Source organism: Anas platyrhynchos, chromosome 29 (assembly GCF_047663525.1).
Source record: "Anas platyrhynchos isolate ZD024472 breed Pekin duck chromosome 29, IASCAAS_PekinDuck_T2T, whole genome shotgun sequence".
NCBI classification, from domain to species: Eukaryota; Metazoa; Chordata; class Aves; order Anseriformes; family Anatidae; genus Anas; species Anas platyrhynchos.
In genome coordinates this window covers 223,582-237,530 of record NC_092615.1, presented here as the reverse complement: position 1 = coordinate 237,530, position 13,949 = coordinate 223,582, and the positions used below count along the sequence as shown (strand labels likewise).

At 65.7% G+C, this 13,949-nt stretch overlaps 1 protein-coding gene across 2 annotated transcripts; it reads right to left on the bottom strand.

The window, feature by feature from the left end:
* Positions 1-4,416: 4,416 nt before the first annotated feature.
* On the bottom strand, positions 4,417-12,868 carry TLE5 (TLE family member 5, transcriptional modulator). Of its 2 annotated transcripts, none has more exons than XM_027472586.3 (7): positions 12,652-12,868; positions 12,137-12,234; positions 10,902-10,965; positions 8,363-8,407; positions 6,920-6,982; positions 6,012-6,086; positions 4,417-5,459 (listed from the first exon to the last, which is right to left on the bottom strand). In XM_027472586.3, exons 1-7 carry the CDS (start codon positions 12,676-12,678, stop codon positions 5,241-5,243), a joined length of 591 nt encoding a protein of 196 aa, XP_027328387.1. In that variant the 5' UTR covers positions 12,679-12,868; the 3' UTR covers positions 4,417-5,240. The 2 variants fall into 2 exon arrangements, with proteins under 2 accessions (XP_027328387.1, XP_027328385.1); XM_027472584.3 differs by having other exon boundaries at positions 4,417-5,462; positions 12,652-12,866.
* Positions 12,869-13,949: the final 1,081 nt, after the last annotated feature.

Below are 13,949 nucleotides of genomic sequence, written 5' to 3'. Positions count from 1 at the left end.
CCGCCCCGCCGCCGCCGCCGGGGGCAGCCCCGGCTCCGCCGCCTGCGCCGCGGGTGGGCGGGGGCCGGCGGGGCCGGGGCCGGGCGGGGCGCGGCCGGCGGGCGGGGGCCGGGGGGGGCCGGGGGGCGTCGGGGGGGGTCGGGGGGGGCTGCCCGGGGCCGGCGGCGGGGCCCCCATGGGGCGGAGGGGGGGGAGGGGCGGGGGGTTGGGGGGGGGCGCGGGGGGTCCCCGCTCGGCGGAGCCGCCGCCGCCCGGCCGAGGCGCGCTTAAGGTGGCGCGGCCCCGCGGGGGGCGCCGGTGGGGCCCCGGGAGGGGGCGGCCCCGCGCCACCTTAAGCAGCCTCGCAGCCCGCCGCGGCGGGGACCGCGCTCGCCATTGGCTGCGGCCGCGGGAGCACCCGGCCAATCGCTCCGTCCCGCTCCCACATGGGTTCGTGACGCGCGTCCCGGGGAAGCCAATCGGAAGCGGGCGAGCCGCCGGAGCCCCAGCCGGGGCGCCGCGGGGCACGCTGGGAGCCGTAGTCTTTCTCCCTTCGCTCGCGGGGCGCGGCCGCCCCTCGGGGCCCGCCCGTCCCTCCCGCCGCCCGCCAGGGGCCCGCGGTGGTGGCGCCGCTCAGGACCGGGGGGCCGCGGCCCAGCGCCGCCGGGCGCGGGGCCTCCGGCGCGGGCGGGCCGGGCGGGCCGGGCCTCGCGGCCCACAAGGCCTTGCGGCGGGCGGCGGCTGCCACTCAAAGTAACGTGGGGCCGGCGGCGGGAGCGCGGCGGGGGCTGAGCCCGGGGGCGCCTCGCACCCGCCGGGGCCGTTCCGAGCCGGGCCCGGCCCCCCCGGCCCCCCCCCGGCCCGGAGCCGCCCGGAGCCCCCCTCGGGGCGGTGCCGGGCGGGAGCCGCCCCGGGGGAGTCGAGGCAGGGGAGCGCCGCTTCCCCCCCTCCCTCCCCGCGGCCGCCCGGGGGCTCCCGGGGGCGGCGGAACCGGGGGTGCCGCAGCTGAGCCCGGGGCCGGGTGTTCCCCGCTGGGCCCGGCAGCGCCGCGCTTCGCATCACGGCTGCGGCCGGCACCGGCGGGGGCCGGTCCTGGGCTGAGCACGGGGGGAGCGGGGGAACCGCGGGGGGGGGGGGGGGGCAGCAGGAGCCGAGCCTGTGCTGGGGGGGGGCGGGGGCTCCGCTCCCAGGACTGGGGGCTCCCCGCTCCCCGCTCCGGGGATCCTGGGGCCGTGCCCTGCGATGCGGGGCCCTGACCCCGGGGCAGCTCGGGGGGGAGGGGGGGGGGGGGCCCGGCACTGCCCTGAGTGGAGGGGGGGCCCTTTTGTCACCACACGGCTGCGGGGACGCCGCAGAGATTTGGGAGCCCTTAAAGCAGGCCGGCAGCTGACAGACTCCCGTCTCTGGCGCTGCTTTCGATTTGCGCGTTGGCTCCTGTTTGCACTTACCGGCTTTGAGTGGTTTTTAATTATTGATGCCTCTTTTAGCTTTTATCTCGTGCTCGCTGCAGCCAGGAAGGGCTTGGCGTTCCTGCATTAGTGATGAATTGGGAAGGAGGCCCTGCTCCGCCACGCTGCAAAGCATTCCTGGCTTGCAGGCTGTGCCATTGTTTCAAGCAAAGCTGTGCTGAAAAATGAGGAGGGTGGGAGCCGGGAGGGGGGGATGCGATCGAGGCAATTCCCGCTGTTACTGCAGTGACGCCAGGGATCTGGCCTCGAGGAAGAAGCTGTGGAGGATGGACTGAGAGGCAAAAAGGTGAGGACACCTGCTTGACCCAGCGAGAAACTGGCAGCAGCTCACCTCGTCAAGGAGGAAAGATGCCATTTTATCACCTCTCCAGTGACAGGCAGGTGGTAGGGGAAGTGATGCGAGACAGCAGGGTCCTGCTCAGCCCCTGAGAGCTGCGAGCAGGAATCGATGTCAAGCCAGGACCGAGCGCTGGGCTGCCCCACTGGCAGGGCACAGGGCTCTGCCCCAGCAGGTTCTGCCCCAGCAGGTTCCGGGGGCAGCCCCGACGTTGTCCCCTGTCCCCTCCCCAGCTGAGCCAGGGCTTCATGGAGCTTTTCTAAGGATCCCTGTGCCAGGAGGGCTGGCTCACAGCCACTCTGCACACATCACCTCCCGCTCTTGTACCACGTCCTCAGAAGTGGTTTCTCTGCCAGGAGCCAATCTTCAATCAGCCTCAATCGGCAGTGCTTTGGGGGCCCCGCAGCGCCTGCTGCTCATGTGCCTTGAGCCTCTTCTGCCAAGGCAGGACCGGCGTGCGGCTCTGGTGATGGGGCGGTTCCAAGGTGGAATAGCCTGTCTGGACACCAATGCTGCTTCCTCAAGTTTGTGTCTACTGGGAGAGTCAAGGGGGGATTTTTAACCCTTTTGTGTGTTTTATTAGTATTTTTTTCTGCTGCGGGTATGGGGCGGGACAGATTTGAGCCCAGGTCTGGTATGGTGCCTCAAGAAATGACTTCCCTGGGCAATCCAGAAGCTGATACAGTGGGTGCAGAGCCAGGCTGGGAGCATGGGGAACCACGGCACTGGTCAGCCGTGGGGGGGGGGGGGGAGGTGGATATCAGGGTGCCACCCGCTGCCCAGAGAAATGCCTCGACTGTGACGCCAGCACGATTCAGGAGTGGAGCACAAGATTCAGCATCTGCAGGGGATTTGGAGAGCCCGAAAGCTCTGTCTGTATGCTTTGAAGCAAGTTAGCCTCCCGCAGGGAGCAAGGAAATGCCCGCAGCCCTGTTAGGAGCAGCTCCCAGCCTGCCGGCAGCTGAGGATGTTCAGCCAGCAGCCTCGTGGTTTGTTCGACCCCTTGCCCACCAAACCAAGGCTGCTAATTAGCTCTAACAACAGGGACGTCTGTTCCTCTGAAGTCTCCAGCCTGAAAATGCCCCAGACCAATTTCTCCTAAATCCTCCTCCCTTGCACATCCATCAGGAATAACATCCACTTACTGTGCTCCCTGCCCCCAGGCTGAGTCTGAACCAGTGACCTCGAGGTGAAAGCGCTTGAAAAGCTTCAGCCCCCCCCTGCAGCCAGCACGTTCCCAGCGGGATTTTCAGCAGCACTTACAGAGCAGAGATGGTTTTAGCAACTGCCGTTCCGCAGCAGCCCCTGGCCCGAAGCTGTGTTGCCCTTTCACACGGGAATCCTGCTTGCTCGGCTTTGGCGAGGCCCTCGGAGCAGCTGCGGGACCTGGGGTCAGGCTCCAGCTACTGGTGCTGCTTTGCCAGCTCCTGGAGCTCGCCCCGCACAGCCCAGGGGCTGGGGCAAACGCCAGGCCAGCCACGTGTGGCTCCTGCCCCTGCTGCAGTGCTGAGGCCCGGCCAGCTTGTGCCACGCAGCAGCAGCTCTGCTCCGGGCCCACGCAGGGCAGCAGGGACGGGGCTGAGCCCCTGCCCGCAGCCAGACCTCAGAGACCCCCGTGTGGTTCTCAAGCCCGTGTCAGGAGCCTGCCCCCCGGGCCTCAGCTGCATCCTGCTCCATGTTCGTGCTGTCCAGGTGTCAGCATTTGGCTGACGAGAGCACAGTCCTGACCCCACAGCCGCCTGGTCCTGTACCCCATCCGAGGTGCTGCACGGCCGCACCAGCCCCAGGAGGGGAGCAGGGCCAGGGGCACAGGGCCGGGGCTGCAGCCCCAGCAGCCCCCATTGGGCATTGGGGCAGCTCCGTGTGCCTTCCCTCAGCCCTTGGTGTGCCAGGCCTGAGCTGGTTCAGCAAATCCCAGCAAATCTCCCCCTCGGGCGCTCATCCCAGTCTTTGCTGGGTGCCATCGGGATGAGGCGCTGCGGCCGCCGCCCCCCGGACCCCACAGGGCCCCATCCCACAGCACCACGAGGCACCGAGCCCCACAGCCTCCTCCTGGGGGAGAGAATTTTCCCACTCCAGCTGGCCTGGGAGAGATAGAGGAAGATGTTATCAGGGCAGAGCAGGCTGCCGAGCCAGAGGCCGGGCTCTAATTATTAAGAGCCAATTCCATTACAGCAACCTCAGCCCCAGGGCAACGCAGGCCAGACTCTCCCAAGGGGCGAGACCGCAGCAGCAGCAGCAGCAGCATCCCCTGCGGCCCTGGGGGACAGGAACACCACGTGTGGGTGGCAGCAGCCCCGCGGCAGCCCCCGCACCATGCGGGGTGCCTGCCCCTGGCTGCCTCTCCCCCCTCAGGTGCTGCTGTCCTGGCACCCTCTGCCCTGCTCCAGCAGGCCCCAGCCCAGCACGGCCAGGAGCGAAAGGCGCAGAAATCGTCCTCCTCCTGCCAGCAGCTGCTGAAACAAGACCTGGAGAGAAGCCAGAACCAGGGGTGTCGCCTCCAGCCCCCATCCCTAGTGGGGAACCCCCTGGCTGGGGCTGGCTTCGGGTGCGGGGGTGGGAAGTTGGGGCACAGAGAAGTCCTTTTAAGTCATCCCAAAGCGGCAAGAAAACAGGCAACACGTCACCGTCTTAACCAACCTTCTTATTTCTTTATTTGAAAGGCACAGCTTGTACGTCCTTGATACAGCATTTTCAGTTCCTCTTATTATAGGTCAAGTGATTAAACACAAAAAGCAAAACAAGATCTTTCTAAAGGACTATATACAAACACCAGATTATTATTTAATTTTATTTTTTTTGTTCCATTTTTGTTTTTTTTTTTTTTTAGAAGACACGCTAGCGCACGGAGATAAGAACAGAGAAAGCTGCTGTATCCTCTATGGGGGAGTGCAGGGAAGGGACCAAGGGAGCTCCCAGGCGCCCACCTGCCCCTCGGCCAGTCCCAGACCCCAGCCCCCCGGCAGCCAGTGCTCTGCCGAGGGGAGCAGGCAGAGGGACCCCCCCCAGCCCGAGGCCAAGGAGCAGCGCGAGGAGAACACCCGGTGGCTGGACGCAGGGAACTGCGGTGGTGCTGCGGGACTGGTTAAAAACAGAGACATGCAGAACAGCAAGGACCGGCCGGTGCGAGCGCAGGGGCCGGAGACGCAAGGAGATGGGGAGCGCCTGGGGTGGGGTGGGGGGCGGTGGGGCAGGGGTCCCAGCAGGGGGTTGTGCAGAAACCGGTAGGAACGAGGGTCATCGTTAAATACCGAGGGGGAGCAGCAGGCAGGGGCCGTGGCACCCCCGGAGAAGCCCAAGTCAGAGCCAGGCCGGGCACGGCGGGGAGGGGGGGCCACGCAGTGGCTGCCATGGCGGTGCCGCGGGGGCTGCCCAGCGGTGGGGCGCCCCCCGGCCCCACCACCGCCCGCGGATGCTGCATCTGGCATTGACCCCCCAGCCCCGGCCCCTTCTCTCTAATCCGACTTCTCCCCATCGTCATCTTGGTGGGCATCCCCGTCATGGCCGTTCTTGTCCTCCTTGGTCAGGTGCCCCTGGGAGCCCAGGGCCGAGAGCGAGAGGAGGCCGGAGCCGGCGCTGACAGCGGGGAGGGACGGGGGCTGCAGCCCCACGGGCAGCGGAGTCAGAGGCAGCGCCAGGGCTTGGAGCTGTGAGAGCTGGTGCGCTTGGAGCTGCTGCTGTAGGGAACGAGGGGCGGACAGGGGGAGGGGAGCGGGGAGTCGTCATTTCAAGGGGCCCCGGCGTCCCCCCCAGTCCTGCTGCCTCAGCAGAGCCTGTGCCAGGGGCTGGGCTCAACCCAGAGCACCGGCACCCAGCGCCGGGGGGGCACAGCCCAGCCTCCTCGGGCTGCAGCAGCCTCCTGAGAAGGCTCAGCACCGAGTCCCCAGCCCTAGGAGGCCCAGCTCGGCCACCGGCACTCCCCAAGGACGTGGTTAAACCCCTCCCAGCCTTGACCACGAGCAGATGGTGTTTTCACACCCAGGAGCTGCTGCAGATCCTGCCCCAAACCAAAGCCTCTCTTTACAACCTGTGGGATGCGGCAGGAGCCCACACCCCCCGCAAAGCCAAGCCACATCCCGAAGAGCCTGGCTAAAGCCAGCCCACGCCAGCAGGGCTGTCCCAGCACGCGGAGCTGCCATCCCACGGGGCCTCAGCTCTGCCACGGAGGCCCAAGGTACCAAAACCAGCCCCCCTCCCCCCAAACCACGTACACATGCACCACGTACACGGATGATGGAGTTCAGTTCTGGTGCTGTCACCTGCTTGGCTCGTTCAATGGCTCCCAAGACTTGCTGCTGATGCTGGAGGGAGAACAGAGGAATTTGGGGTCATTTCAGACATGGAAGGGAAGGAGAACAGGGACCCAGCAGGGCTGGCACGCACACACACACACACACGGAGGCTGCTCAACCCCACATGGTCCCCTACTACCAGGCCTGGCCCTTTCACTCCAGCAAGTGGCTTTTTCTTTCCATCTCGGCAGAAGGACGGGGCTGGGGAGGGGGAACGTGCTGCATTAAGATACAACAGGTTTAGTCGTGGCTTAGTTATTAGCCAGCTCTGATCTGATCAGCCAGCCTCTGTCTTCACCCAAAGCAGGCAGGGGACAGCAGCTCAGTCTACTCCCCAGCCCCAGAGCTAATCCAGACCTAGAAACACAGCCCCCACCCCACAGCCCCCACCCCACAGCTCCTCACCAGAGCACGAGGAAGCGCTCAGCCTCGGGGTGGCTGGGGACAGCCGGCACCGAGGGTGCTGCAGCACCCCCCTCCCAATTCATTCCTCAGGGGGGTGGGAGGAGCCCATCAGCCAGGACAGTTAGTGGGGCAGAGCAGCTCAGTCCAGAGGAGCTGCATGGAGGTGCTTTTTAGTGCCCTCCTCCCCAGTTCGCTGCCCATTGCTTCCAGCACCAGCTACAAGCAGCTGAACTGGGAGTCGTGGGAGCGGCGCAAACACAGCCCGGCCGTGGCTGCACCAAGGGGACAGACAGACAGCGCGGCCTGGGGGCCTGCTCGGACTTGGGGCCAAACCTCTTCAGAAGGGCTGATCCCACAGGGCAGGGGTGCGAGGAGCTGGGGTCCGTGTGTGCTGGGCCCCGCTCCCTGGAACCAACACCCCCTTGCCAGGCAGTTACCTCCTGTGAGAGGTAGGGAAGGACCTGTGCGCAAATCCCGTTGAGCCTCTTGACGATTTCAGCCTGGAGGGTGGGAAAAACAGAGAGGAATGGCATCAGGGGACCCTGCGGCACCCACCCTGTGCACTGCCTCCCCCAAGTCAGAGAGCCCGGCAGCGTCCTGGTTTGCATGGGGACACCTCACCCCAAAGCCCCAGCCCCCCCAAACAGTTAAATAAATCCACGCTGCTGACTGCAAAGAGCAAGTTTTCAATATTCTCTTCCCCTGGTATTAAATTAATGAAGTCAGGAGCAACCAGAGAGAAAATTTATTACAGACCCAGGTGGGGGATGCATGGAGCTGTGCGCACCGTGCAGAGGCAGGCAGGCAGGCACGCTGCTGCAGCCTTGGCTCTGCCCCCCAGGCCAGCTGCTGGGCACCTCCAGCCGCCCCCCTCCTCCCCCTGCCCCCCAGCTGAGCGGGTAACACCGAGCCTACGCCGAGATGATGGGGCCGGAGGCAGCTCCTGCGGTAACCTCAGCCAAGCAGGTGCCAGGGTTTGGGGGCATTAAAGGTTTTCTGCTGGGGAAGAGTGAAGCTCTTGGCCCTTTGCAACTCGCTTTCCACCAGATTCAAAAGGAACGGGGAGCCAGAGGGTTTAGGCAAGCACTGACATGGGCTGGGAAACCTCGTGGGATGGCAGTGATGGTTCAAAGCCTCTCAGCAAGCTGCAGGTTTCCCTCCCAGTGCAGCCCGTCCCACGGGCTTAGCGAACAGGGCGATGGGATTGGAGGCTCTACGTGCGTTTGCAGGGAGCAGAACTGTGCTAAGAGGCTTTTAGCTGAGCCAGGGCATATACAGATGACTGTGACTGGAAGCTGAAGGAGGCTCATGTTGTTAACAGCACAGGTAATTAGCCACTGGGGATAATTAACAACTTAACCACCAGCGAGGGTAATGAACGAACTCATCCGGGCTGCAGCAGAGCCTCCTTCCATCACGAGGAGGCTCTCGGCAGCTCCAACATCACACAAGGAACCACACCAAAGGGAACGCCGCTGGCTCGGAGGGCAGCAGCCTCCTGGGGCACCTGCAGGGCCGGGGGAGGGGGAGGCATCGCTCATTGAATTGAGGCTCCACGTCCCCATGCAGCCTGGCTCGGGGCACCCAGACCCGCAGCATCCCCAGGCAGGCTCCCCACCTTCTGGAAGGTTTTGCAAAGGCAGCTTTTTGCCAGGTCAATTAATTTTCCTCCCAACAAGAAAACATGTTTTTAAGGTCAAGGGGGCAAAACGTGAATGTTCTCCCCCACCCAGGAGCTGGCAATCCCAAAAGCAGCTTTGACATTTTACAGGCTCATGGCATTTCCAGTTCTTGAAATACCACTGAAGTGATGGGGACAAAGCCCGGCAGACAGCCCACCCTCCCCAGGAATTAAAGCACTTGGAAATGCCTTCCCCTACCTGTTTGTGCATTTCAATATTCAGCCCGTAGGACATCTCGTAATACTGCAGAGCAGGGCAGAAAAGAACAAAAAAGGTCAAATCTCTACCCGAGAGAGGGGCTCCATGCATCAGTGCTGGGAGCCACCGCTGCTTTCCTATCAGTGTCTTTACAACAGCTGGGCAAGGATGGAAGGAGAGCCGAGGCAACCAAAGGCAGCTGCAGGCAGCAACCCCCCCCCACGTCCAAGGCCAGGCACCCAAGCCCAGGGGGCTCTGCTCGCTGCTGCGGACAGGACCTGGGAATCGTCTGGGCCCCATCCAACACCCTCACAGAGACCCTGCAGCACAGCGAGAGCCTCCAAACATGCCAGCAGGCTCAGGGCTCCGCGGACGACAGAGGCAGTCTGGCTCTCCAAGCCACACCTGGCCAGTGTCCTAACACCCACGTGGCTGCTTCAGCAGCAAATGGAAGAGATCACCACTGGGGTCCAGCAAGCAAGCAAGCAAGGCGTCCAGCTGCACACAGCTCCAGCTGTTTGGGAAAAGCTGCGTGGAAAGAAACACACAAAACCACACACAAAAATAAAAGCTCCCCCTGGCCCCTACCAGCAACAGGTAGCTACAGAGCAATCTATTGGCAAGACAAGTTGATTCCTGGCCCCTAGAAGAAGCTGTTTTTAAGGCTGTTTGAGAGTTTAGGAGTTTCCTCCCTCAGCCCCTCTCCTCCTCCTGATTTTTCAGAAGGGAAAGAAAATCCCCATCTGCGCTCGTTTGATTCAAAGAGGGAAGATCACTGTCACTTCGGTACCAACTGCACGAGCCGGAGAAGCGCCTGGCTTGCCATCATGGCTATTTCTGTCTGCTCCCGCACCGCTGCCGGCTCTCGAGGCTTCTTTGCATTCTGGAGACTGAGCAGGAAGCATGAGCCCGACCCCCACGCTGCTAATTGTGGCTTATTCAAGAACTGGAGCAGCTGTAGCAGCTTTGCAGAGGCACAGAAACCCCTCTTTGCTTCCTGCATGCAGTGCAGGGAGCAAAGCAGCCCTGTGCCGGGGCAGGACCCTGTGAAGCCTCAAGCTCAGCACTGCCAGCAGCAACCCTCCTCTCTGCACCATGGGCGGTCGCCTCTACTAGTGCTGGTGACTGATGGCATTACAGGGAAAAACAAATAAATTTCATCTCCAGATGCGGCTGTGTGAGAGTCTCCGTGCAGGCTGCGAGGCCCAGGAAGCAATCATTCATTGTTGAGAAGGGGGCAGCATTAAGAGCCAGGCTTCCCCACACCTGTACGGACAGCAGGGACCAGCTCTCCGCAGCCCCATCCCAAGGGCGCCTGGCTCACTGCAGCCTCAGGGTGTGGACATGCAGACAGCGCAGGAGATCGGAGAGGCTGCCCACACCATTTCTGGTTTTAAATTCGTAACTCTCCTCTGAAGAGCTGCTGCATTAATTTCTACGTCTTATCTCTTCCTTCCAGGGCAGGTGCAGCAGCTGGCAAGCAGGCACCACCTCATCTTTATGGGCAGCATCGCAGCCTCCTGTTAACTCCTTGATAGGAAGGGGACAGCACAGCCTTGCCCTGCCTCACCCTCCGGTGCTGCCAGGGGCTGCTCTCCACGCGGGGGGACAGTGGCGCTGCCCAGCAGCCAAACAGTCACCATGCCAGCAGGGACATGGCTCCTTCACAGAGGATTTCTCCTGAGAGTCAGCTGAGCCTGCCACCCCCGTGTAGCAACATTTCTGCCTTGTCCTGGCACTGCCCCGGGGGCTGCACACGCTGCGCGGGGCCACACGTGCAGGCGCTCTGCCCGACGGCGCTGTGGGGCTGCTGGGCATGTGAGGAGGTGTGCAGGGCTGGGCTCCCATGTGGCAGCTGGCTGCAGACCCCCACCCTGTGACCTCCCGGCACACAGACCCCATCCTGCTCTTGCCAGGAGCCTCCTGCAGCCCCCTCCCTGCTACAGGACCCCCATGTTCCCAGGCGCAGGCAGCAAGGTCACGCTGTCGGCAATGACCTGGCTTCCATGCTGCCCTCAAGCATCAGGTTGCCTTTACTGAGCAGCACTTAGGGCTCAGGTACCTCCCAAGCCACCCCGACCTCTTTTTGCTCCTGCTCTGCAGAGAGGAACCACTGCTGCTTCCCCAGGGGTGGATGATGAAGCTGCCCCAGCTCCTCCACCTGTGGGCTGCGGATGGAGGTGAAGTGCAGCCTCCTGGCTCAGGAACCCCCTTGCCCCATCACCAGGACGGTCCCGGTGCTCCCTGGCTGCCACAGGAATACTGGGCTGTCGGGTGCAGGCACCCTGCCACCACCAACTGGGCCCATCCCTTTTCTGTGTCCAACAACTCTGCTACTTCCCTGCACTTCAGCAGCCCACCACACGTAGAAAACACGAGGCACAAGGAGCCCTGCTTTCAGGAAAGCCAACGCCAGCCCAGTCTGCAGACCCACTGCTCCGAGGGCAAAGCCTCTGCCAACAAAACCCGGGCAGCAGCACCTGCTCCCTGCTGGCATCCCCACCCGTGCCACCCACGCGCTGCCAGGGCAGGCCCTTACCATGACGTAGTGACGCTGCATCTCTGATTTCTCGCTGGCTAGCTTGTCGCATTCCAACTTCAAGCTGAAAAGCCAGAAAACAGTCAGAAAACCACAAGCAGGACGTGAGCGAGCTGCTCAGCATGGAGCAGTCGCATCCTGCAGCCCCGCACAGCCCATCCCAGCCAGGCAGGCTCCGCAGGCACCACGACCCCAGCACCCGCGGCAGGTCTGGGCTCAGCCGTGTCTCATCCGTACGGCAGCTGCTGCAGCAGAGCCCGCTCCCAGCTCCAGCATCCGCCGCAATCCCACTCGGGAGAAGCGGCACAAGGCTGCCCTGCAGCCAGGCACTGACTGCACGGCTCTGCCTGGCGCAGGGAAGCAGCGGCCGCAGTCGTTTGGGTTTCCTCGGCTGATACCAGCAGCAGGGGACACTGTCTAGCAGAGGCCTGCCTGCTACACGCCAGAGATGGCCTGACTTCATTTCCTGAGCTGCATCAGGGCCTTTTCCAGGTGGCACAGGGAGGCCCAGGTGCAGCACAACCCTCCAGAAGAAAGGGTTTTCTCTCTCCCCCGGGTTCTTTGCACCCTTACGAGGAAACACCGCTGCTCCTCGCACTTCACAAATCTCCAGCTCCCCTGCCAAGCAGCTGCAGCCAGCATGTGCAGTGGTTTTATGTTTCAAACGAGAAACAGCTTCACCTGCACAAAACCTGCCTCTCTGCGAGCAGGTCGAGTCCCGCAGAGGGGGGAAGCATCCCCTGCAGCGAGCCTGCTCCTGGGCCCCCGCTGCCCACAGGCACAAGGGCACCGCGCTGCCGGACCCGAAGCCCGTGTGCGTCTGAAGCACGCGCAGGAAGCGACGGCCCCCAGCAGCCAGCGTTTGGGCCAGCAGAAGCATTTCCACACGCACATGTGGAGAAGCGGAAGCATTTGGATTTAAGCGCTCCCTGCAGCATTCGCAGCCCAGGAACGGCAGCCAGCGAGAAGAACCGAGGAAAGCTCCCAGCCAGACGCGGGAGGCCTGGCAAGCCTCCACACAGCCCCGGCTGGGCTGCGCTCAGAGGAGAGGCCTGGCCGGGGCAGGAGGACCTCACGCTCTGCTCGGCCGGCTCCTGCCCGGGCACAAACGCCGTCCCGCAGGCAGCTCCTCCGGCCTCACAGCCCAAGCCGCAGCCGGGTCCGTGCGGGTGCCCCGGTTGGCTCCGCGCAGGGCAGCGCCGGGAGCTCTCCGGGCACCCCCGAGCCGCACGTACCTGTGGTACTGGGCCTGCAGGAGCTGGAACTCGTCCTTGATGCGGTCGCAGGAGTCGGAGGTGGTGAACTTCAGCTGCTGCGGCAGGTGAGAGGAGCCCTTGAACGACACGAGACGGCGCTGGGCACCCAGCGGGGCGGGGGGCGCGCGGCGCTGCCCCCAGCCGGCAGAGGCGCCCCGCCGCCGGGGGGGGGGACCGAGACCGGCGGGGGACCGGGGGCGGCGGCGCCCGAGGGCAAGGGGCCGAGCCCAAGGTCACCCGCCCGAGGCTCGCCCCCCCCCCCCCCGCCCTCCCCGGGACCCGCTCGGCTGCCCGGGCCGGGGGGGAGAGGAAGAGGAGGAGGAGGAGGAGGAGAGGGGGGGGGGGGGGGGGTGAAGGCGCCGGGGCCGCCCCGCCGGGGCACGGGGGCGGCTCTCGAGGCCCGGCCCGCGGCCCCCCGGTGCCCGGCCCCGCCCCGCCCCGCAGCGGCCCCGGGCCCGGCCCCGCGGGGGCTCCCGCGCCCGGCCGCGCCGTACCGAGTGCCGGCTTTGTGGAAACATCATGTCAGGCTGCGGCTCGGCCCCCGCGCCGAGCGGCCCAGCTCCCGCTCCCGCTCTCGGTGCCGGTCCCGGTGCCGGTCCCGCGCCCGCCGCCGCCGCCGCCTTTGTCCGCGCCGGGCCCGGCCCCGCGGCCGCCCCCCCCCGGCCGCGCCGCTCGCCCCGCGCCGCTCCCGCCCCGCCGCCGGCGCCTATTGTCTAATGGCGGCTGCGGCTCCGCTCCGTCCTGCGGCTGCTCGGCACCACCTGCCGCCGCCGCCGCCGCCTCCCCGGCCCGGGCGGGCCCACGGCCGCCCCCGCCCCCGCCCGGCCCCGTCCCCGCCCCCGCCGCGCGCTGCCGCCGGCCGCGGGCCCCGAGCGGGCGCCGGACCCCGAGCCCCGAGCCCCGGGAGCGCCGCGGCCGGAGCGGGCGCCCCGAGCCCCCTCCCCCCAACCCCGGCGGGGAGGCGGCGCGGGCCGGGCCGGGCCTTCCCCAGCGGCGGCTGCGGGCTCGAGGTCCCTGCCCCGCGTCCCGGCCGGGCCCTGACCGCCCCCGGTGCCCGCGGTGTCGGACGGAGCCCCCCGCCCCACCCCCCCGCCCCCCGCCTCGCCGGGCTGCAGGGCCCCGGGCCCGGTGCCCGCCACCGCCCAGGCCGCGGCCGCTGCTCGGAGCCGGGGCTGGGGAGGGAGGGAAGGGGGGAGGCCGGGCGGGGGCTCCCGGGGCAGAGCCCCGCACCCCGGGGTTTGCTCTGCGGGCGGCTTCGTGCCTCTCGCGGCCGTCCCGCTCAGCAGAGCCCCGGGCCGGGCGGTACCGATCGCCCCGGCAGCTACTGGGCTGCCCCTGTGCTGGGGGAAGGGGCCGGGGCCGCCACGCTGCCCACGAAGCCAGCTCCCCGGGCTCGTGCAGGTTCGGGCTGGCACCGTGGGATCCGAGCCCCGTCCGCCCCGTGGGGGCAATGGGGGGAACGCCACCACGCTCGGCTCGTTTTCACATCTTCTCAAGCGGGAGAGCTGGGTTTGTGTACGCAGGGCTTTGGGTTTGCTTCGCTTCGTCCCTGCCTTGGCTTAGCACGAGGGAAGGCAAAGGCAGCCCGCTGCCCTGGGCAGGAAGGTGCCGTGTTTGTCCTGGCACTTACCTTGTGGAATAATTCCTTCCACGGCCTCAGACAAGGCCCCAGGAAAGCTCTTTGTGAACGGACAAACCTTGCCTACAGGAGGGTCACGGTGTGGAACCAGGACCAGCAGAAGAGCTTTGTCTCCACAGCCTGCAAGCCGCCCATGTCCCTGCCGGCCGCTGG